General features: G+C 35.7%; 1 protein-coding gene across 4 annotated transcripts in view; it reads right to left on the bottom strand.

Moving 5' to 3' along the window:
* The window catches only part of EPHA6 (EPH receptor A6), a gene marked incomplete at its 5' end in the record, with an annotated part of 855,070 nt that overhangs the window by 117,294 nt on the left and 722,774 nt on the right, over positions 1 to 15,002 (bottom strand). For all 4 annotated transcript variants that reach the window (XM_082840129.1, XM_082840131.1, XM_082840130.1 and 1 more), the window contains one exon: positions 4,590 to 4,799. In XM_082840129.1, the coding sequence (XP_082696255.1) occupies positions 4,590 to 4,799 (210 nt within the window). The remainder of the gene's footprint in view (positions 1 to 4,589; positions 4,800 to 15,002) is intronic.

Below are 15,002 nucleotides of genomic sequence, written 5' to 3'. Positions count from 1 at the left end.
CTTAATATTTTCAATGTAAGTTTAAGACTTGTTGCTTAGCAATATTCAAATGAGAGAGAGTCCCTCCTCCAGAACTGGATATAAAACAATTGTCCATGTGAATGTGTGTTAGATTCAGTAAAGGAAGAGATTTCTTAGCACTTAAATTATAACCAGATATGAGACCATGTAATCAAATGAGAACAATCCAACTCAGTAAATTTTGTGCAGATTGTTAGCTACATATCACTAATTGTATATGTATCATTAGGTGTGGTTCATAATCATTCACCAACCTCTCCTCATGAAGTGCCTGGTAGCCTCTTTATAGAATTGGCATGTAAAAGCAAGGCCTCTCAGTCCTTGTCTAGATCCTATTTTTGTGCATTTTTTCCCCTTCTATCTTTAGCCCACATTTCTTGGCTTTCATGCCTTCACCAGTTCTTGATGTCCCTTTGCAAAGGCTTGATGTATTTTAGTACAGAGCTTACCAGGAGAATCTGCTACTCCTGTAGTTGCCTTTCAAGCTGCATTGCCCACTCTTGGTATCTGAACACCTGTTGGTTTTATTATGCGTTACTTGTTCAGTTAGTCTTGGTCCTCTCTCTGTGCAGCCTTTTATCTCTTCTCAAGAATCCCTTTAGTTTTAGTAATTGGCCCTCCAAGGGATAGGGCCTTAAATATGGTAGCTCCATAATAAACTGTATTGAATACATGTTGAAGGAATAGTCTTAGACTTGATGCAGGACATGCAAAAAACACTCTTAAGCTGCAGGAAGAAATACTAGAATTTCTGCTTATTATCAGTTGTAAATCCCAGCCTTTTATTTACTTTAGTGTATTTTATAGTGTAGACAATACATTCTCATACATTCCATGGATAGGTCTTCTAACTAGGGGGCTAAAGTCTCAGTAATTGTTGGCAGAGTAATTTCTCTTGTCTCATCTCTTTCTGGTCTGGTCAGTCTGGCTCCAATGGCTCCACCTACCACAGGCTGACCAGTTCAGCATGATAGGCAGTACTGGGGTCACAGTGGTCACCCCATCTTTCCAGCCTGTCTTTTAACCAGTTCTTACAGCTCTTTGCTGTGATATGTGCTTTCTATATTGGCAAGGTCATCATAATGGAAAATGTTTATTTATTTATTTTGTCCCTGTATTGATTCGGAAAGGGTAGTTTCAATGACTACTTTCTTGAAGTATACAAAAAAAACCCCACCTTTATCTATGATGTCTTCCTGTTTTTAAAACCCTTCACAAGCCTCCCTACCTCCAAATCCTTTGCGATACAGATAAAAACATTTATTAAAAAAATAAGGAAATAGCAATTATACAGCAAGAGAAAGAGTCAAAATCTTTTAAGGTAAAAGGTATGTTCCAGGAAAGTTGTATACAGATAAAACTTTTAAAAATGAAATCCTACTTTAAAAAATGTATCAAGAGAGCTTGCTATTTATTTTCATTTTAACATTTTTATAAAGCAAAGAATCAATTTCATATAAATGACCATTCTTCTTATTTTTCATATAAATGACCATTCTTCTTATTTTATTTTACAGGGCTTGCTTGAACTGAGGTATATCTTCACTAGGCAGTAGTTTTCTGTCTCATTCCTTTTAACAGGAAATACAAAAAGTACAGTTATATAAAGTCCTAAAATTTTTACACAAAATTTGAACAGAATGACACCGCTCAATCTGGCATTATCTTGATGACTTTGAGACAGAGTACCTGTGACCTTTTGTTATAATTCTGCTTTGTAAGTTAGCCAAGTTATCTTTAATAGGGATTCTCTGTCTTGATTAATAAAACATCACCATTCAACTAGTTTTTCAATCCAGAAATACTAGTGTCATCTTTCAGTCCTTCTTCCTTATAATTCATATCTAGTTAGTTATTGAGTCTTGTAAATTATACATTCATAACAATTTTCAATTTTCCTCCCTCTTTATTCCAACCACTATTGCCCTAATTAAAGCCATATGACCTTTTTGGTCGATAGCAATAATGCCCTAACTGGTCTTCCTGTTACCAGTTCTCCTGTCCTTCAAGCTTTCCTTCACACTGTTTCAATAATATTTTCTAAAACATGTATGTATTTTATTATTCCTTTACTTAAATCAATCAATGTCTGTCTCTTAATTACTATTGAAAAACCTTCAAATTTCCTGATGCGCCACCCAACTACCATCACAATTATTCCTAAGAAACCTGGCCCCTCCACTGCTTCTCGCCCCCATTCCAAACTGTCCACATTTGTGTAAACATTCCCATTCACTTCCCCAAATTGCTGTGTCTTTTTCTCTTTCTGTTTCCTCTATCTGGATCTCCCCCCCAACTGTCTGCCAAATGAAATCTTTTAATATTTGTTCAACTTATCTTCTTTGTGATGCTTTCTCCAGACCTCTGCTTTTTGGTACTTCCACATTTCTTTTACAGACTTTTGCCACATGATATAATGCACTGAATAGTAAGGAAGCATGAGTCTGTCTACCCTGTCAAAAGGCAAGCTCTTCAAAGGCAAGAGGTCTGCTATTTTGAGATTTGAATGTCCATGTTCATTATAAAGTCAATTAATCAGTATATGATATTTTGTACCCCATGATCCTCCGAGCAGTTAGGTATGTCTGAGACTTTTTTTAAAAAAGTACTTGGTTACATTATTTACCATTTACTTGGTACCTCAAATTCAGAGACTTATTTCTTAATCAAGACATAATCTTGATGAATTGGGAGATTGGGATTGACATACATACACTAATATGTATAAAATGGATAACTAATAAGAACCTGCTGTATAAAAAAATAAATAGAATTCTAAAATTCAAAAAACAAAGACATAATCTATAACTTTCAAGAAGCACTTTTCAGAGTGTTAGTATATGGTGACCTAATTTGATGTTTAATTCTGTAGTCAGATTTAAACTAAGACAGCACTGTTCTAGACCTCTTAGTCCTTACAATCATATAAGAGAGAAGAATATGTCTGGAATCTGGATGTCAAATCTGACAACAAAATTTATACATACTTCAGGATTTGAGTTACCCTGTCAATTTTATTAGTATCTTAAATTTAGTTACGAACTTCTCATTTTAAAAAGCAGTTAAAATATTATTTAATATGAATTTCAAGTGTATCTATATAGACATACAGCCAAAGAATCTAGTAACTACTCCTAAATATATTGTTCATTATTTCCTATCTTATTTTATCCTTTTAGTAGATCATACTTGTTGCAATTTTACTGAACATTTTGTTTTATAATATTTTTATAATAATTCTAAATACTGTTCTCTAAGGTTGTAAATAATATGCATAGTAGAAAAATCTTACACGCATTGTTCCATAACTTGAAAAGTCGCTTTAAGTTATACATTTACAAAAATAAAAGAGAAGAAAATAAAAGCCTTGAAAAGAAAATAATTATGACATTTTCCAGTTAGAAAATGGATTTGAAAATACTGCTTTTTCTAAAATGAACAATTTATTTTCAGACTTGATAGAATTTTATTTTTATGAAGCTTTTTGATCAAATTAGAAGATCAGTAGATACTTCTACCTTATATATCAGACTCAGATTAATTTATTCTCCTTAGAACTATTTCATTGTTGGAGAAATTAGTGAAAATATCATCAATACATTCATGTAGAGGATTTTTACAAAGCAGACATAGTAAGGGTATAACATGTTTTATTCATAATACTAAACTTGTACCCATTCTAGAGCAGTTAAATACAGTGAGGTTTCAAAAAAAATCTCATAGAAAATGAAATAAAAGATAACTAAATAAAAGATTTGCCTCTTTTAAAATAATGTGTAATGTCAGAATAGGAGAAGAGAATAAAAACATCTTGAATAGTTTTACTGACTCATTTTTCATTGAAGCTGAAATGAGTCAATGGTGAGGGTTCTGTTTAAAAAATAACAGACTAGTATAATTTTACAAATTATTAGCTTTTTGACAGCCTGAGACTTAACTCCTTGAAACAATAACCAAAGAGATCAGTGGAATGAATTGGTTCATGAGTTAAGTTGAGATTGTATTATTGACAGATCATAGTTTGGGTCTCAAGTTTTAGCCTTCTACTCCTGCTCACATTTCCCCCAAGTCCCATTCAAAAGAAGGTTGAGAGTGTATTTATATATCTCCAGAGAAACCTACATTGTTCATTTTTAAGTATGATCAGACGTTGCATAACATTTGCTATGAGAAAAAAAATTTTCATTTCCTAACCACTGGTTCTTTACCATCACTGACTTAATTGATTGCACCACTGGCCTGTACAGAACTCCATTTAAAGGAGATAACTATTGAAACATCAAAAATACTCAGGCAAAGGCAGATTTTTTGTGAGGGCAGTAATGACGTGGATCTCAAGCATGATGTTAAAGTCCCCACAGAGTGGAAGAAAGGAAACAATTAAGTGTCAATTCTTTTTTAAACCAGGCACTCAGATAAAACAAATACTTCTCAATTAGATAATGATGTTAAATTGGGAAAACGACAAGTGAGAGCAGAAAATTAGAAAACAAAACCAGAATTACTCTAATAACATTAAAAATAATAAAAGTAAACAAACTATATTGGAAAAGGATGTATAAACTTACAGTTGTTGTATAAGCAGCTTCTGGATCGTCTTCCAGCACTCGGGAGAGACCAAAATCAGAAACTTTGCATACTAAGTTGCTGTTGACCAATATATTCCTAGCTGCTAGATCTCGGTGAACATAACCCATATCAGAAAGGTACTTCATTCCTGATGCAATGCCTCGGAGCATACCAACCAACTGGATGACTGTGAAGTGGCCATCATGTTTCTGAAAGAGAATCACAGTTATTTACATTGATTTATTTTATTGTAGTGCGTGTGCACGCATGCATGCATGTGTGCCTGTTTGTGTAGGTGTGTGTGGTGTATTAAATGAAATTCTTGAATTTATTTTACTGGATCCAATGAATGTAAGTATCAAGTATGCTGATCATTGACTGTGTTCATAACAAAAGATAAAAATTTGTTGGAGATTTAAAGGAAAGTAAAATCTAGCTTGAAGTGATGAAGGAGGGAAAAGAAAGGAGAGAAGAGAATCAACCAAATTAACTTCCAGAAAAAATGATTTCAAAAACTTTAAGTAACAAAAGGGAACTAAAATCGAGTAAGATAGTAGCAAAGACTTCCAAGAAAAAAGAACTCACTTTCCGTAGTAGTGAGCTCCCAAGGCAGTAAAACCTAGGATGTGATGAAAGCTGTGTGATTGCTGGAAATATGGTGAAAAATGATCAACGAAAAAGAAAAACTGATTGCATAAACGAGTTTAGGAAAGTTGCAGGAGAATGGAAAAAAAAAACCCACATGCAAACAGAAAATAACTAGATTTTCCCAATCTTTCCTTATACAGTTGACTCTGAAACAACATGGGTTTGAACTGTGAAGGTCCACTTATACCTGGAGTTTTTTCAATAAATACACAGTTGGCCTTCCTCATCTGTGGGTTCCACCAGCTGGCAGATAGTGTACAGTACTATGTTTGCAGTCCTGGGTTGGTTGTATCCGAGGATGCAGAATCCACGGATACACAGGGCTGGCTATGGAACTTGAGCATCTGCATGTTTTTGTATCTGAGGCATGTCTTGGAACCAATCCCCCGTGGATATCCAGGGAAAACAATATAGAGCAAATATAAAGAAAGGAGTTGGCAATTGACTGAAAACAGGACTATTTTATTATAGTTCCCAGCGGGAAAATTAAAAGAAATATGAATAACAAGCCAAGCACAGCACTGGTATGTCGTAATTAATCCCTTGACTATTTATGCCTTTCACCTTGATTTAAAAAAATATTTTTAACTGAAGTATAATTGATTTACAATATTGTGTTAGCTTCAGGTGTAGAGCATAGTGATTTAGTATTTTTTGCAATTTATATTCCAGTATAGGTTATTGCAAGATGATGGGTATACAGTATATCCTTATCTATTTTATAAATACTAATCTGTATATATTAATCCCATGCCCTTAATTTGTCCCTCGCCCCTACACTCTCCCCACTGGTAACCACAAATTTGTTTTCTAAATAAAAATAATATTTTTTTAAAAAGTAAAAATAATCCAGTTGTCATTCATACAAGATGTGTGCACCAACAAGACCAGATACAAATAGTACAACAGTACAAATGTAGACAAAATGAATATAAAAATAATTTAAGTTTGAAAAATAATGCATATTGTTCTACTTAGTTATTTGTAGATTGTTGTCATTAATGGGGTTATTGAGAAACACGAGATTCTCAAGTCGGTTTCACACATCAGGTAACATTTATTTATGAATGATATTAAAAACTAATATCTATTAAGAGACTAGAGGACTATATTACCTTATACAGTGTGATAGAGGCATACATAAGAGTATCTCAAAATTTGCAAAGTTAAAGCAGATTTCATGGATATATGATTTAAAACTATAGAGTAGCTTAAACACAGTGACGATTTGACCCTATCACAGTGACATGGTCTCCTGTACAATGATGATTCATCAGTCAGTTAAATAAATAAACTTATATTGCAAACGGAATAAACTTCATCTTACTTTATCAACATACGTCCCCGATAGCTCTCTGATAATATCTCCCAACTCAAGTGCAGAGTAAGGAAAAGAACACTCTCTTAAAAGAAACATTCTACAGCAAGAGTATCCATTTAAGCAGGCTCTTCTGTATAATTAATGTATAAAAGATAACCTAGCAAAGAAAATCTTTGGTGTTATTAGCTCTTTATGTTTCCCATCCATCTTCTTAGACAGTGCACAATCAGATGAAATCTGCCTCTTCTGTCACGTACCCTACCTACCTCTCCTCTATTAGGAATCTCAAAGCCTTTGAAAGCATAAATTCTTTTGGACTAGAAAGGATTACACTAATTTTAAAGAGATGGTTCTTTTACGTATTAGTAAGTGAAGTTATCTGGTATCAACAGTTCTTGTCAAGGCAGAATTTCTGTATAGTAGGAAATGTTAATGGATGATCTGAACACTAAAGAGTACCTCAGTTTCCTTATCTCTACAATGAGAATAGTATAATCTAACTCAGAATTGTAGTGAGAATCACATACAAAACACATAGCACAGCCCATCATTTATTTTAATAATAGTCATTATTTAATAAAAACTTATAATCATATGTAGTTTTTGTCATTTTAATATTAATCAGAAAATTCTCCACTCACTTTCCTGAAAAATCAGTTGGCAACAGAAACTCTTACATTATAAAGAGAAATAGTTACTTAACACCAGGTTGAAATTTAACTTCCTATCTTGTTCTGAGGGTGGCACAAAGCACCAAGTTATTTCTTTAAAAAAAAAAAAGACTATTTTTTGGAACACTTTTAGGTTCAAAGCAAAATTAAGAGGAAGGTACAGAGATTTCCCATATACCTTCTGCCCCCCACCACATGCATAGCCTCCCCACACGATTATCAACATCCTTCACTGGAATGGTACATTTGTAACAACTGGTGAATCTGCAATGACAAATCATAATCGCCTGAAGTCCATGGTTTGAACATTAGGATTCATTCTTGGTGTTGTACATTTTTGGGTTTGGACAAATGTATTATAACATGTACTCACCATCACATTATCACATACTGTTTATGTATAGTATCGTATATCAATAACATAGTACTTTCACTGCTCTAAAAAGCCTCTGTGTTCCACCTGTTTATCACACCTGCCACCCCCCTCCCCTGGCAACCACTTATTTTTTCATGGTCTCATAGTTTTGTCTTTTCCAGAATGTCATATGGTTGGAAGCAGTATGCAGCCTTTTCAGATTGGCTTCTTTCACTTAGTTGTATGCATTTAAGATTCCTCCATGTCTTTTCATGGCTTGAGAGTAATATTCCATTGTCTTTATGTACAGTTTATTTACCCATATACTTACTGAAGGACATCTTGGTTGCTTCAAAGTTTTGGCAATTATAAATAAAGCTGCTGTAAACATTTCTGTTTATAGACTGTTTATAGCAGTTTATATAGCTGCAGGCTTTTATGTGGACATAAGTTTTTGATTCCTTTGGCTAAATACCAAGGAGGGCAATAGCTGGATCGTATGGAAAGAGTATGCTTAGTTTTTGTAAGAAACTGCCTGTCTTCCAACGTGGCTGTACCATTTTGCATTCACACCAGCAATGAAGGAGAGTTCCTGTTGTTCCACATCTTCACCAACATTTGGTGTTGTCAGTGTTACTGATTTTGGCCATTCTGATAAGAGCAAAGTGGTATCTCATTTTAATTTTCATCTCCCTGATAGAGAATCTTCACGTCCTTATTTGCTAACTGTATATCTTCTATTGTGAGGTTTCTGTTAAGGTGTTTGGCCTTTTCTTTTTCTTTCTATTGTCTTTTATTTCCTTTCAGCTTGCTTTTAAAAAAACTGAAGTATGGTTGATTTAAAATATTATATTAGTTTCATGTATACAATGTAGTAATTCAGTATTTTTATAGATTACAAAGTTGTTATAAATATTGACTATGTTTCCTGTGCTGTACATTATACCCTTGTAACTTATTTATTTTATACCTAGCAGTTTGACCCATTTTTTAATTGGGTTGTTGATTTAATAGTTTTTCCATATTTTGGATAACAGTCTTTTATCAGATGTGTCTTTTGAAAATAGTTTCCCCAGTCTGTGGCTCCTCATTCTCTTGACATTGTCTTTTACAGAATAGAAGTTTGAAGTTTTAATGAAGTCCAGCTTATCTCAATTATTCCTTTCTTGCATTGTGTCTTTGGTGTTGTATCTAAAAAGTCATTGCCATATCCAACGTTGTCTAGGTTTTCTCCTATGTTATCTTCTAGGAGTTTAATGATTTTGTGATTCACATTTAGATTTGTGATTTATTTTGAGTTAATTTTTGTGAAGGGTGTAAGGTTCTGCGTCTAGATTCTTTTTTTTTTTTTTTTTTTGCATGTGGATGTCCAGCTGTTCCAGTGCCATTTGTTGAAAAGACTATTTTTTCTCCATGGTATTACTTTTGCTCCTATGTCAAAGACCAGTTGACTATGTTCATCGTAGCCTCTCTATTCTGTTCTATTGATCCATCTGTCTATTCTTTCACCTGTACCACACTGTCTTGATTACTATAGCTTTATAATAAGTCTTGAAGTTGTGTCAGTCCCCAACTTTGATCTTCATCAGTACTGTGTTAGCCATTCTGGGTCTTCTGTCTCTAAACTTTAGAATCAGTTGGTTAATATCATAAAATAACTTACTGGGATTTTTTTTTTTTTTTTTTTTTTTTGCGGTACGCGGGCCTCTCACTGTTGTGGCCTCTCCCGTTGCGGAGCACAGGCTCCGGATGCGCAGGCTCAGCGGCTATGGCTCACGGGCCCAGCCGCTCCGTGGCACGTGGGATCCTCCCGGACCGGGGCACGAACCCATGTCCCCTGCATCGGCAGGCAGACTCTCAACCACTGCGCCACCAGGGAAGCCCCAACTTACTGGGATTTTGATTGGGATTTTATTGAAATTGTAGATCAACTTGGGAAGAACTACATCTTAATAATATTGAGTCTTCCTATCCACGAACATGGAACATTTCTCCATTTATTTAGTTCTTCTTTGATTTCATAACAGTTTTGTAGTTTTCCTCATTTAGATCTTAGACATACTTTGTTAGATTTACACCTAAGTATTTCATTCGTGGGGTGCTAATGTAAATGGTATTGTTTTTAATCTCAAATTCCACTTGCTTATTACAGGTATGTAAGAAAGCAAATGGCTTTTGTATATTAACCTTGTATCCTACAACCTTGTTATAATTGCTTATTAGTCTAGGCTTTTTGGTCAATTCTTTCAGATTTTCTACATAGATGACATGTCATCTGCAAATAAAGACTATATTCCAACTGCCCCCCCATCCCAACTTCTTGTCTTACTGCATTAGGTAGTACTTCCAGTACGATACTGAAAAGAAGTAATGAGAGTGTACATCCTTGCTTGTTCCTGATCTTAGTGGGACAGCTTTAAGTTTTTCACCATTAGTATGAAGTTAGCTGTAAGTTTTTTGTTACATAGTCTTTATCAAGTTTAGGACATTCTTCTCTATTCCTACTTTACTGAGAGTTTTTATCATGAGTTGGCACTGGATTGTGTCAAATGCTTTTTCTTCACCTATTGTTCTGATCATGTGATTTTTCTTTTTTAGCCATTTGATATGATGGGTAACAACTGATTTTGGAAAGTTAAACCAGTCTTGCATACTGAGGTAAATCCCACTTGGTTGTGAGGTATAATTCCTTTTTACAATGTTGTTTTTTGTTTTACCTCCTGTAGTGTCCTTGGATGGCTTTGTTATTAGGGTAATGCTGGCCTTACAGAATGAGTTTGGGAGTGCTCCCTCTTTTTCTGTTTTATGCAAGTTATTTTAAAATTATTTTAACTATCCTTATCACCAACATTTGAAGAGATATGAATTAACTGCTTTCATATCAGCAACATAGCAATCATGGTTCTAATAACGACACATGGCACCATGAAAAAATGAGACTTTGGTGTTTGAAAAGAGTATAAACTACTTTCTCCATTTTCTATGATGGGTCTATACAATGTAGTATACTTACTTCTAATTCACATGGCCAAAACCTTTTCAGGGGTCCAGAAGGTCAAAACTATTTTTTATAAGAGAACTAAGACATGCATCTGCCTTTTTCTCACTTTGTTGATATTTTCACTAGTGGTACAAAACTCTGGTGGGTAAAAGTTCAGGAGTCTTAACACAAATTAAGGTAATAGCACCAAATTAACCTATACTAGTATTCTCCTATTCTTCTCTGCTACATGAACAACAAGAACAAAAATAGTTTTATATAAGAATGTACTTGGTGAAGCAGTAAAACTCATTGATTTTGTTAAAAGTTGATCCTTGATCACACATTCTCAGGATGCACATCTGTGGGGCATAGGAGAAAACAGGATTGGGCAGCAACAGAAGTTAAAGAATAGTAGTGCATTCACAACAAAGGCCTTGGAATATCCCAAGGAATGTTGTGGATCTGGAGTAACTCTTCAGAGTTGGTCTAAATTGAGGAGAAGGGTCTGGGCCCTTATATTCCCACATCAATTAATTATTGGATGCAGGCTACCACTGTAAAGGTGTCATGGCTTTGGGTGAGATAGCTTTCTCTAGACAAAACCATTTTCCAGAAAGGGGCTCAGCTAAGAACTATCAGCTTCCAAATTTCTGGAAACCACAGGAATAAGAGAGTTGACCCTGAGAGTTCTCCCCAATAAAGTTCCTTCATGCAAATATTCTTTTAAGATTCTTCTTCACAGGGAACCCAACCTGTGACAATTTATCTATCTATCTATCTATCTGCTGTTTATAAAATGTGTGCTTGATTAAAGAGAATCTCCCAAAATAGTTGTATATTCTTTTGGGAACTCATAAACCTCAATTGTTGTCACAGTCTTATAGGGAAAAAATATCTAACATTCCTTAAACACTATACACCAAATGAAGTTATAAGCTCATTAGAGGTATTATCTCATTTAATCCTTGAAACAACTCTGATATAAGGGTAGATACTGTCTCCATCTTATAGATGGTCAAACTTAAGAAGAAACAGATTTAATAACCTAGTAGATAGTGAAGTCAGGACTTGAATCCAGGTAGTCTAATTCTAGAGCTTGTATTACTAATTGGAGTTAGCTGGAAAATTGTTGGTCCCAAGTGTGCCATAATGACCCAGTCTGGGCTAGTTTAGGCAGCATAATTTAGCTTAATAAAGCAAGGTATGAAAGAGCTCTTAGACCATTAAACCAAAATAAACAGAGAACAATCTAGATAAACCAACAAATGAGGATCTATTTATCCATGACTGGCTGAAAGGAATAACCCCGCTCATTCATGAGGTATGGCAAAAATCTGTTTCTCTACAAGTGATGCAACTCTCTCCTTCAAACAAATTCTATACGCCTTTTTCTAGCCCTTGTTAACATAAGCCTCCTCAAGTGTAGTTTAGGATATATTGGTTTTCTTGAATATGGTGGATGGTTAATAAATAGTGACTGAATTAAATAACCTTTGATACTATCTTATAGTGCACTGGTTGCTATTACTACATTATTCCTATTGCCTTGTATAAAAACACATGTTTTTTTGTTTTTTTTTTTTAAGGTAGGACACTGGTTTTCTTCCTTTTATGTAGCCGTTCTGTCACAGCATCCACTATACTGCCATGCCTTGTGTCAGCACTCAATAAATATTAATTCAAGTTGAATTGAATTGTTTATGAGGGGAGGAGAAAAATGTGAGAGTGCTGAGATTTAATATCTTTGGGCTGACTTCTAGAGATTAATCAAAAAGAAACTATGAATTTTTTAATGACATTTTTTTTTTTTCCCCAGGAAGGCAGATTCAAATAGAAGAGAGCGAATGTGGCATATTTACACACTGCATCTCAGAGCTTAGTAGCTGGAATTCAGTTTGTCTTCATTCTTCTTTTTCTTTGCGTTCTCAGACCGACTGTTAAGAAACATGGAGGTTAACCTCTAAGTGACAGAGAGTGTGAGCCTGATTGGAAGGTGGTTTCTGAAAGGTACACATAATAACATCTGCTATTGGCTTCCCTGGTGGTGCAGTGGTTGGGAGTCCGCCTGCCGATGCAGGGGACGCGGGTTTGTGCCCCGGTCTGGGGGGATCCCGCGTGCCGCGGAGCAGCTGGCCCCGTGAGCCATGGCCGCTGGGCCTGCACGTCCGGAGCCTGTGCTCTGCGACGGGAGAGGCCACAGCAGTGGGAGGCCCGCGTACCGCAAAGGAGAAAAAAAAAAAAAATCTGCTACTTCTGACAGAGCTCCACACAACCTCCTCTCAGGCCCTGAGGCACATGTTCCAGATCTGAGCAGTCACTGGCGTGTCACATTGTCTCCACAGTAATGAAAGCTCTGGACGATGGTTTTTAAAACCCTACTTTGTGGGTTGTGCCCCATGGACACTTTAAGCCTCTCAGTGTCCATTCATCCTAGGGTGAGCTCAAGTACTTAGTCTGTACTTAATGCAAATGTGCTATGTTGTCCTGAAGTCATCACATTATTGTCTAACAACGTTTTTATTTTTAAGGATTTATTTATTTAATTTATTTTTGGCTGCGTCAGGTCTTAGTTTCGGCTCGTGGTCTCGTCGTTGCAGCGCGCGGGCTTCTCTCTAGTTGTGGCGTGTGGGTTTTCTCTTCTCTAGTTGTGGCACACAGGCTACAGGGTGCATGGGCTCTGTAGCTGTGGTGCGTGGGCTCCACAGCGTGTGGGCTCTGTAGTTTGCGGCACACAGGCTCTCTAGTTGAGGCGCATAAGCTCAGTAGTTGTGGCACGTGGTCTCAGTTGCTCCACGGCATGTGGGATCTTAGTTCCCTGACCAGGGATCAAACCTGTGTCCCCTGCATTGGAAGGTGGATTCTTTACCACTGGACCACCAAGGAAGTCTCACAATGTTTTTTTTTTTTTTTAACAAATATATTCAATGTTTTGAAAATACAAATATCACCCTGCCAATCATTTGCTTAAAATCCTTCAAAGACAGAATAAAGTATAGTATTCAATACAAAGACATGACCTTTGCTGAAAGAATGAACTTGGGGTTTCAGCAAGGACCTCCAGAAGATATGATGTTTATCACGAAAAACTCAGGTGACAAAAGACTAGAAGGGCATTCCTGGAAGAGGGAACCATAAAAGCAAAGCATATTAGACAAGAAATAATATGTTGTAGGGGTGAATTAAACACCAAAAAATTGAATCAGAATAGGATGTGAGAATAGAGATAAAAGGGTGGAATGGTGGTTGCCAGGGGCTGGGGGCGGTGCGGGGGAATACGGGGAGTTACTCATCAATGAGCATAAAGTTTTAGTTAAGCAAGATGAATAAGCTCTAGAGAGCTGCTGTACAACACTGTACCTATAGTGAACAATACTATATTGTACACTTAAAAATTTGTCAAGAGAGTAGATCTCATGTCAAGTATAATTACCAGAATAAAGTAAAATGAAAAAAAATTTGGATTCACGAGTTCATGTAAAAAATGCAAACTTATCCAGGGGAATTAAAATAGTATTTGTGAATCACATATTAGTATGAATTAGTCTAACTTTATATCCAGCTGAGATCTGTGGCAATGAGAGAATGGCAGCTTAGATTAGGGTGGGGTGAAGGTCCAGGTTACAGGTGATTCTGTGTAGTGGAAAAAGGCCTACCCTGGGGATGAGAGGAGAAACCTAGGGAAGGTGTGTTACCACATGGAATTAAAAACAATAAAAGTTGAATATCTGAGGACCTGGGAAGAGGACATGAAGAAAGGTGTGGATGCCACAGAAAAATGGCATTTAAAATTTTTTTGCCCAAGACAAGGCATGTAGAGGGGGAGGAAAACACACTTTCTGTTTTTGAAGGAAACTACAGGCCCCCTTCCATATTGAAAGTTACATCCTTTAGCTGTAGTCTGTGTTAAAGAGGCTTTTATGGCTCTGCCTAGGGACTTAAGCAGAAGCTCTAAAAGAAATATTTATGGGAAAATGCATTCTGAGTTCTCAACCATTGATTTGTAAGTGACTTTGCAGAAAACAGTCCCTGGAGGATTACTTCTACAACTTAAGCTTAAAGTTAAAATTCAGTTTTTATATGTTTCTAAATCAGAGAGTTGACCATACTATGACTTTTAAAAATGTTCCTGAATTAGAAAAAGAAACAGCTAAGGTTATATATAGATTTGAAAAGACCAGATCATTCGATCATTCTGGTTTTAAAATAACCACTGAACAAATAAGAGTCAGTATCTCCTTTTTACTCAAGTCTTGGTTCTTGTGGCCTCCCCAATTGAAAATCTTATTATAATTTCCCATAGAATATTTATTAAATCCTTCAAGGCTTTATTCTTTTGTAGAATCATGGATTTGGACTTAAGCTAGGCAGAGTTATATTTTTATTTATAGAAGGGTGAGGTCACCAGGAGTGGAATCAGATCTTTCAATCATTAGG

The sequence above is a fragment of the Leucopleurus acutus genome (assembly GCF_964270905.1).
Source record: "Leucopleurus acutus genome assembly, chromosome: 5".
Classification (NCBI taxonomy): Eukaryota; Metazoa; Chordata; class Mammalia; order Artiodactyla; family Delphinidae; genus Leucopleurus; species Leucopleurus acutus.
This window is presented reverse-complemented; position numbering and strand designations above follow the sequence as displayed.